The sequence below is a fragment of the Mus caroli genome, chromosome 7 (genome assembly GCF_900094665.2).
Source record: "Mus caroli chromosome 7, CAROLI_EIJ_v1.1, whole genome shotgun sequence".
In the NCBI taxonomy this organism is placed as follows: domain Eukaryota; kingdom Metazoa; phylum Chordata; class Mammalia; order Rodentia; family Muridae; genus Mus; species Mus caroli.
In genome coordinates, this window is record NC_034576.1 from 38722709 (window position 1) to 38732730 (window position 10022).

General features: G+C 47.5%; 1 protein-coding gene and 1 pseudogene across 2 annotated transcripts in view; one reads left to right on the top strand and one right to left on the bottom strand.

Annotated features, from left to right (window-relative positions):
- LOC110297898 overlaps window positions 1–1068 on the bottom strand; it is a 4239-nt pseudogene extending 3171 nt beyond the window's left edge. The window contains exon 1 of the transcript XR_002378335.2: window positions 1063–1068. The product of XR_002378335.2 is annotated as a protein FAM32A pseudogene, transcript variant X2 (transcript). The remainder of the gene's footprint in view (window positions 1–1062) is intronic.
- LOC110297897 (zinc finger protein 420-like) overlaps window positions 474–10022 on the top strand; it is a 24636-nt gene continuing 15087 nt past the window's right edge. The window contains exon 1 of the mRNA XM_021166975.1: window positions 474–612. Within this exon, the coding sequence (XP_021022634.1) occupies window positions 610–612 (3 nt within the window). The 5' untranslated portion in view covers window positions 474–609. The remainder of the gene's footprint in view (window positions 613–10022) is intronic.

Consider the following 10022-nt stretch of genomic DNA (forward strand, 5'->3'; position numbering starts at 1 on the left):
ACACTACAAGTGTGCCAAGGCAGGTGAAGCCCCACAAAAAAAAAAAAAAAAAAAGAACGAAAAAAAAAAAAAAAAAAAAAAAAAAAAAAAAAAGAAAAGATAAGAAAAAGAAAAAATCTGCTAAATAAATGAAAAGAACAAAACAAAAGCAAAAATCACAGTTACTATTGAGTCGTTCGCCAGAGGCAAAGAAATTCCTTTCTACATGGGTACAGAGTAGTTACTTTCACTCCATGGGGTTGGAGTGCTGGCGGCTCAGAGAGCATGCTGTGTGTGACCTGTCTAGTATTTGTTGGTCACTGGAAAGACAACCCTGCAGCTCCTCTCTTCTGTCACTCAGGAGGGCAAGGCCTGAATCCCTGTCCAATCAAAAGCACTGTTATAGGAGGATCCAATCGGATTCCCTGAGAAAGTAGGAGGGCGGGCATTGAACGAAGGTTCTTTTTATCTCCGCCCACTTACCACTACCCACCCACCACCATCCGGGTTGGGATGTGTCAGGCGCTACTCCCTCTTGGTATCTGCGATTCTCTGCATCTTTCTGTCGTCCGTGCCGATCGCTGCTGGGGGAAGCTCCATAATTAGGACCCTGGTGTCCAGGAACCGGAAATGGTGAGCGCATGGCGTCCTGACCTGGACTCAGTGTTGGCACACCGCACCTTCCTGCCTGGCCCCTCCGGACGGTCCCGTCCAGCCCGGCACTGGTGTCCTGCCAGGGCTGATGGGTTTTCGGGCACCTGGGCCGGGGTGGCCGAGATAGGCTTTTGAGAGTGGCCTGGCCAAGGCGCGCTGCGGAAAGCGCAGTCGTCGCTGCATCCAGGCCAGTGCGTTCCCGGACTCGCGCTGTGTTTTCTGCTGGGTTCTGAGTGCGCCTTTGGGTGTGTGTGTCTGTTTTCGTGTCTTTGTGGTTTTTGAACCGGACTCTCCAAATCTAGGTGTACGAGCGCCTGCCAGCAGTATGGCTTTGATGTCGCGAAGCATTTCCTTAAGTCACTTGGGTTCTCTAGGACGTTGGCTGTGTGAATCTTCTACCATTATTGAGAAGGCTTATTGCCTCCCTACCTCTCCACTGCTCATCTATAGGCACCTGCGGAGGTGGGTCCAGAGCTAGCTTGTATGCGTCTGCCTTTATGTGCCTGGGGGTTGATCTGAATCTGTGTAATATGTCTGTATATATGGCATTGAGGATGGAATACCTGGAGATTTGTGCATATTAGACAAATTCTGTGCCAGGTTAGAGACAGGGTCCCAGTGTAGGCCAGTGTGGCCTTGAACTTGCTATCTTCCTATATTGGCTTCTAAAATGTCTGGGATTATACACGTGCACCATCAGGGCTCATACTGGGTCCTTTTTGTGTAGATTTGGAGAGCAGTGGGATGCTTTAAGTGGGGTTTAATGAGCTGTCCTAATAGGAATATGGAAGACCTTTGTTGCTGTGAGTGATTTGAACTGTGCAGACCTGACCTAAGAGGTTTCAGTGGAAAAGAACTTCAGTATGTGGCCTAGAGACTGCTTTTGTAATATTTTGGTGAAGTTTGTGGCTGCTTTTTGCCCTTGTCTGAAGAGTCTGCCTGAGGCTAAGGTGCATTGACAAAGGAAGTCTCAGAAACACCCACCATAGACTTTGTTCTCTGGTTAAGTCTCAGGAGCATTTTTGAATAAGTTTAGGAAGGAAAAATATAAAATACATGGTTTGAGTATTAAAGGGGAACCAGGAAGTGAAAGGGAGCTGAATCCAGTGTTCAAAGATATTAAATCAAATTAAGGGAGTGGAGCTTGGGGTAAGATCCCACCTAGCCAAATTTAGGTTCAGGTGTGGTAGTACAAGCCTTTAATCCCAGGAGACAGAACCATGCAGATCTCTGAGTTCAAGGTCAATCTACAGAGCAAGTTCCAGGCTAGACAAGCTTAGGCAGTAAGGGAGTTGGAAAACAGAAAGGTAGTGCTAATGTAATAGAACATGGGGGCCATGTTCCAGCCCAAGAAAGCAGCAGAACTAGGCAGTTCCAACCATGTGGCTCTGGCATCATAGTCAGGAGGAGACTACTGGGACAATTGATGTTGGTGAGCTGGTGCTAAGAAATTAGCAGTGATTAAGAAGAGACCAGCATCACTAAGGTGAAATCTTCTGAGAAGTATTTTCTGAGCGCACAAAGAAGTTGTGTTCCAGAGATAGCCAAGGATGTACTTCATGCTGCAGCTGTACTTGGTAATGTGTAAGAGTCACACAGGTGGTACTGGTTTTGAAGGCATGAAGGGTCATGGAGAGCAGCTGAGACTTGGCGCTGTGAGAGGCCATGGAAGGTCATTGGTGAAGGTGCAGCCTCAGTTGCAGTTGACAGCCCAGGTCTGAAGGGGTCATGTAAAGGAGTTGAGGGTTGGCACCATGAAGAGAGTCTATGAGAGGCTGTTGGTGAAGCCTAGTTGCAGCAGAAGACCCCAGAGTATTGGAGATGCCAGTACCATGGGATGATCACCAAGCACAGCAGCAGCAGCAGCAGAGTGGATCAGCCAGAGCCTAGAGTTCTACAGAGTACAGAGCTGGAGGTCTGACCCTTTGGAGGAGCCCATAAGATCATGTGTGGATCCCAGACATTGGAACAAGGAGCTGTGAGGTTGAAGTTGCCTTGAGGACCCCAAGATGTTTGAGATGCCAGAGCCATGAGATACATGCTGAGGAAAGCGGCTAACAGGGAGTGGAACCAGCCCAGGAGAAGTTTGTTGCAGTCAGATCTGAAGACTGCTTTGACATCAGCCATGGAGATGCAGGGTTTGAGTTTCCCAGTTGGTTTCCTGTCTTGCCTTGGAGACTACAGTTAAGTGATGGAAAGAATCTCAGAGGAGACTTGAACTTTGGACTTTTAACATTGTGGAGACGGTTATGGACTATGGGGACATTGGAAGTTGGGCTAAATGTTTTTTATATTATGGCTATGTATGGCCTCCATAGACTCATGGTCTTGAACAAGCATTGATTGGGGCTAGGGAGTGGAATGTTATGGTTTGTCTGTGAGCCCAGGGAGTGGCACTATTAGAAGGTGTGGCCCCATTGGAGTAGGTGTAGCCTTAGTTGGAGTAGATGTGTCACTGTGGGTGTGGGTTTTAAGACCTTCATCCTAGCTGCCTGGAAGCCAGTATTCTGATATCAGCCTTCAGATGAAGATGTAGAACTCTCAGCTCCTCCTGCACCATGTCTGCCTGGATGCTGCCATGCTCCACAAGGCTTGCCTTGGTCATGGTGTCTGTTAACAGCAGTAAAACCCTAACTATGCCAGTGTGTATGAAAAAAGGCTATAAATGGGTCTGTCTTGTTGGGGTCCTGTTGCTCTCTGGACAGAAGGTGGTACGTGAGGAACCTTGAAGACCCTGTGAAGAGCCTTGTAGATTGAGGTATAGAAATGATGAGAGACCCAGATCCCAGGGCCCTCCAGCTGGCCACAGTTGGAACCAGAGGCCTGGCACTGGGCTGTGTTGGAGGTTGACTCCTGTTTCCCCACTTGTCCAGCACTTAGAAAGGCTTGGCAGATGGGCAGCTGAAACTGCTGTCTGGGGACATGACTAAAAAGACTGGTTCAGGTATTCTCCAGTTCCCGCCTGTGGTGCACCCTGATATGGAGAGCTTTTGCAGATCTCACTTGGGACAAGCCACTGCTGTGGTTGAGTTCTGGGTAGTCAATCCAGGGCAGGGGACAGAGGGGAAGGCTGTAGGAATCAAGGAGATAGGAATGAGAATTATACCCCAAACCTGGCCAGGGGCATATGGGCTGTCTGGCTCTTTATCTGGGTGTCTTCGGTCTGCAAATCTGTCCCTATATTCCTTGTCGCCCATGATCCTGTTCTGTTGTTGTTGTTGTTTGGTTTTTTGCAGGTAGGTCTCTGTTAACAAGCCTGTCCTGGGGGTGGGGGAAAGCAGACTGATCTTTCCGTAGCTTATCTTCAGTGGCTTGTCCATCATGGGACTGCCTAAGACTGGCTGCACTAGGCCCTGGAAGGCATCTAGAGGCTGGAGAACGTGTTGATGATCCTGTCTATGAAGGTGGACTAGGAGCAAAGTGTCTGCGGGAGGCCTATGGGAGGCAGTCGGGGTAGCAGGCCTTCTAAGTGTAAGGAAAAGACAGTGGCAGGGAAGGACTCAGGCTGTTAGCTAGGAGGTGATGGTCTTGGGTAGGGGAGATGGCCTGCAGAAGTCTGAAGAGTAAAATAGTTCCGAGCAGGGGGAGTGGGGAAAGGGGGTGAGAAGAGAGATTCAGTGAGAAGCTAAGGATGTGAGGGCTGGAGGTAGTGCACTGTGGCAGTCCAGTCTGGGGTTAAGAGAAGTGGTTCTGAGAGAGAAGAGGATTGGGGAAAGGTGTATAAGCGATAAGATTTTTAAAAATTATTTTCAGTTCTTGAAATGATATCATTTCCCCTTTTCTTTCCTCCTTCTCAACTCATTGAGCCTCCACTGTGCTCTCTTTCAAGTCTATGTCCTCTTTCTAGTTGTCGGTGTGTACATGAATGTATGTAACGACATAAATACAACCTGCTCGGTCCGTAATGTAACCTGCATGTGTGTGTTTTCAGACTGACCAGTCGGGGTGTCCTTCCCTGGGAAGGACAGCCTGTCCCACTCTCAGCAGTCTACAGGTGCCCGCAGTTATTTGTTATTATGTCTGTTGTCGTCGTCCTTGTTCTGGTCATATTCAGGCAGCCATGTTGGTGAGATTTCATGGATGTAGCTTCTGACATTTTTAGGAAACACAATCTCTCAGCAAACTCCGTTTCTGTAGCTCTCAAAATTTTTCTGCCTCCTCTTTGGCAATGATCCTTGAGCCTTGGGTGCAGGAATTGTGTTGTAGGTGTGTTTCTGGGGGTTTGGCTCTACAGCTTTGCATTTTTTGAGGGAAACTCTGCCTGGAAACCGAGCCAGCTGCCCTGTGTTAGTGAAGCCATGAATTTGTAGGAGAACCTACAACTTCCACTGTGCTAATCTGGTTTGATCTCTACCTACATTTTAAATACTTGACCTTCTCCCCACAGATAAGTACAGTCCTCATCCCTGACTGAGGAAACGCCTTCCAGTAGAGGGGGACATTTTGGGGGGATCTGAGAGTGGATGTCAGTTATGAGGAAGGAGCAGCAGCATTTGAGGGAGCAGCAAGATGAAGGAAGGGATGGGGAGGTAGGGGAATGTATAGTATTTGTATAGTATGAAAGTGGGAGGACCTGACATATATTCCCAAGGCCTAGCAGGCCAGTGAGCCTGGCTTTATTATAAATTAGCTCTATGTGATTAGTAGGAGAGCCTGTCTTCAAAAACAAAGTGGATGTCGACTGAGGCAGGCACCCAACGTTAACCTCTAGCCTACACACACACACACACACACACACTCACACACACTCTCACACTTATACATACATGTGCCAACCCTCTTCTCTCCACAACCCCCACCAAAAAATTAGGGCACATGGGAGTCTAGAGGCTGGTGTCTCCAGGTGAGATCAAGATTTTCAGTAAACGTAACAAGATTTGCTAGGAAGGTTGACTTTGTAGAGATAACAGTTCAGTATTTCAAATAAGAATGTTAAAATATTGGTGAACTGTGTTTACAACCTATGAGTACATGAACTTTTCAAAATAGGATCCTATGCCTTTCTCATAAACTTAGATTTTTTTCTGGGACTAACATAATACACAGGACCATACATTAGTAACAGAATAAACTCCCATCTGAACATCATACAATGCCTTGATTTCCTGATCAGCTATGTCTATCCAGTGCAGCTTGGGAACTGCTCCGTTCTCTCATTTAAATTCTGAAGTGAGCTTTTGAAATGGGAGGTCACTAGTCCTCAAAGCCACTGGTTTATGCCGGGCGTGGTGGCGCATGCCTTTAATCCCAGCACTGGGGGCGGGTTGGCAGAGGCAGGCAGATTTCTGAGTTCGAGGCTAGCCTGGTCTATAAAGTGAGTTCCAGGACAGCCAGAGCTATACAGAGAAACCCTGTCTCGAAAAAACAAAAACAAAACAACAACAACAAAGTGCCACTGGTTTTCAAAATCCTGCTGTTTACCTACCTACTTCTGTCTAACATTGATCTAAAGAAACGTCTGGGTGGCTCTTGAAGAGTACATACTTTTTCCAGAGGATTCCGGTTTGATTCCCAGCACCTGGAAGTTTTTCTGCTTGGATGGGAGGGTATACTGGGACTCGGAAGCCCAGGAACTGTACAGCCCTGAAGGGAAAAGATATCCTAGTGGAAGGGCATGCTGAGACACGGGAGCTCGGGAACCACACAGCTCTGAGAGGAGGTCTCCTCAGCAGAGGCGCTGCAGCTCCCAGGGCAGGGCATCCCCAACTGAGCCGAGGAGCCTCAGCCCTGCTCCTTCTCTTCACTTCTCTTCTTTTCTTCTTGGCTTCTTCTGATGAGAGTGCCACATCAGGCAGGAAATCTCATGGAAGAGATTTATTGGAGGAGCCAGGGTGTGGAGGGACAAATCCAGAAATGGTCACTCTCTGCTCCTAGTAGTGGACAGCAGGGGACTGAACAAAGGGGCAGTGCTTATACAGGATTTCTGAGAAAGTAGGGCTTCTTAGGGTAGAGATTTCCAGAGTGAGAGTTCATGGGTTTTCCCTGGTCAGGGACTGGCATGTTTCCTGCTCAGGAATTGGTACAGTTTTGTGTGATGTTCTGGGATCGGTGGCTTTTACTGAGGCACAATCTGTGCCGCTGGGGGTGGGTGGGGCTGGAGAGGAGGTGCTGCCACTGTAGACAGCTCCAGCAGCTCCTGGAGTGGTTTTTCTGGAAAGCTGTAGGCTGAGGCAGGAAAAAAGGCGTTACCACCGCGGACTGCTCCTCCTGCTGGCAGTAACCTGATGCAGGAAAGGTAGCTCCCCTGAGGCAGAGAAGGAGGTGAGCTACCTTGGACAGCTCCCATGGCAGTTGGAGGGTGAGGTGTGGTGGTTTAACAGGGGGGAGGGGGGGCGCCATTTTGGACAGCTCCGTTGGGGGAGTTTACTGTGGTAGCAGCAGGCTGGGGCAGGAAGGAGAAATCTGCCAATGCTTTGAAGGCTTTTGTGGCCCCGTGACTTTTGTGGTGTGATGTTCAGGAACTACAGCACGCTCATCAGGTGGCTCCCCTGTAACTTCAGCTTCAGGGGGAACCAGTTCTGGTGTCTGTGGGTACCTGTGTGTGTGCTCCACAATTAAAAATAAGAAAAATCAAAATGATCTTTAAAAAGAATGCTGTCCTTACCTGAGTGGCAGTTCTGAAAACAACTCCTGAGGTTGCTGCAAGGAGCACAGGAGAGCCACATCTTTGTTCCGTTTTCCACTACTGCTGAGCGGGGGAATGGTTTCTGAGGGTCTTCTAGAGGAGGTGGAAAGGCAGAGGTCATGGGACCTATAAAGCCAGGGGGGCAGGAAGGGGCATGAAAGGTGAGAATCAACTCTGCCCTGTTGTTGACAAGTTACCTAGAGCTCTCTGCTATTCAAAAAAGATGCAGTGCCCACCACAGCCTCCTGTCCTGTGTTGCTATGGAGATAGAGTCAGGATGGACACCCTACTAGGTCTGTCATCCCTATGTCCCCCTCCCTGTGAGCATCCCGAGCATCAATTTTCCCTTTTCCCACTGTGGTTCTGTATGGTTTCCTTCGAGCAGACGGTGCTTTGTCATTTTCCTCTGAATTCTGAGCAATATGTTTTTAAGAACTAAGTTTGTTCATGAACATTTTGCACAAGTAATCTGTGAAGATTCTCCTGACCCAAAGTTAACAGCTTTTGTGGTCCTCCTGTCTCCCCAAGGCACACACATCTTACCAGGATGAATTTGGGCTTAGCTTCACTCTTGCTTACCTTACAGGTCCTCTTCCTAGCCTATGTTCTTCCAGGTACTAGAACTGCCTAGAACTAGGCAACTAGAACTACTAGTAGCCGTGTCTCTGGTCTCCTGGAGTACCTAGTGAATATAAGTCTTTGGGTCAACAGTAGCCTGAGGTGGGATGTGGAGCTTCCTAGGAGAGCTGCTGGGTGACCCTCAGTTGGGAGGAATGTCTCTCTAAACTCTTCATGGAGGAGTCATTTGCAGTGACCATATCTGGATTGTGACTGGATGGTGGTATAGTGTAGATTCTAGTTTTGAATGCCTTTCTAGTAAAGTTCTGTTGCCATGACAGGCATCGTAACTGAAACTTCTTTGGGAGGGGAGGTTTATCACAGGGGAAAGGCAGAGCAGGAGTTTGAAGCAGAAACCATGAAGCAGCAGCAGGCTGCCTTGTTCTTTGTCTCACACTCAGCTAAGCTGTTCACACAAGATCACCTATCAAGGTAATCACTGCCCACAGCAGGCTGAACGTTTTTCCTATCAACCAACAATCAAGACAATTCCTCCCAGTCACAGCGGATTCTTCAGCCCCAGCCAAGCCAAACCATAGAATCTTCACAATCAAAGCAGCAGCAGCCTTGATAAGAGTCTTTAATCTTCCCTCTGAAATTTCACAAGCCAGGCCTCCATCTTCTGCACTGTTCTCAACATTATCTTCCAAGCTCCTACACAACATCCCACAGAGCTCTTAACGCTGAATGGATCTTTTAGCCCAAAGTTCCAAAGTCCTTCCACAGTCCTCCCCAAGACATAGTCAGGTTGTCACGGGAATATCTGCTATGCTGGTACCAATTTCTGTATTAGTCATAGTTCTCTAGAGCCACAGAACTTATGGGTAGTTATAGAGTAAGGGAATTTGTTGATGACTTAGAGTTTGTAGTCCAACTCCACAACAGTGTTGAGGAGGGGCTGTGAATGGAAGGCCAAGGATCTAGCAGCGGTTGCTCAGTCCCACAAGGCAAGCAGACAAAAGAGTGAGCAAATCTTCCTTCTTCCAGTGTCCTCATGTAGGTCTCCAGCAGAAGGTGTGGCCCAGATTAAAGGTGTGTACCACCATGCCTGGATTTGGGACTTGCTTTGTCCCAGATGACCTTGAATTTATAGATCTCCTTGCTTTAGTCTCCTGAGATTCATAGCCACTATGCCTCAAGATCTCCATGCCAAGATCCATGTCACAAACTTGTAACTTCCAGCCTCCAGATTAGGATCACGGGTGAGCCTTCCAAATCTGGCTTGTAGTTCACTCCAGACAGAGTCAAGTTGACAACAAGGAATAACCCCTACTGGAGGGGTGGGGACACAGATGCATACATACCAACAATGATTGATTGACCATATGATACTTTTCAATATATTATCCATGTTCCTGTGTGTGTGTCTGTGTACAAGATGTGTTTGTATGGGTATACTAAGCTGGCACGTGGCAGCCAGAGGAAACTTCCAGCTTTATATAGAATCCAATATTTGCACTCAAAACATGAAGCTTGCAGAAACATCTGGCAGGATGTTATGTTTAATTTGGTTTGGTATTTTCTTTTTTTTACTTAAACAATTATTTTTATGTGTATGAGTAGTTTGCTTACATGTGTGTCTTTGTGTGACATGACTATCTGGAGGCCTTCAAAACCTGAAGAGGATCTCGGTCCCCTGGACTGGAGTTGCAGACAGTGGGGAGCGCTGTGAATTGAATTGAGCTCTGGTCCCTTGTAACAGCTTTGTTATTACTGAGCTCCAGCACTGTTTACCTTTTTTCTTAAAGAAGAAGCAGTAACGCATTGCTTTATAAAATGACTGTGCTAATTTTATACTCTACCCCTTTAAAAGTTATCTCATATACTTGTATGATGGATAAGATGGACTGTGACACACCCAACTGTTTCTTCCCCATAATTAGGAGTGTGTACCACTACATTTTACTAAGGTCTTTTTGCATAGGGAGGGTTTATATACTTGACCAAAGGCCCCTTCCCAGTGACCACACTACCAAGAAATAGGATGCCCCTCCAGGATCTATTAACTACCAAGAGCTCTAGAGAGGGAAGTGAGGCCTTATGTGCCTTCTCCAGCCACAGTTAAATGTTGCTGGGCCTTGTCTTGTGAAATGGGCACTGCAGGTGTGAGTTCCTGGGTGTAATAGCTGTGTCATGTCTGACAGTG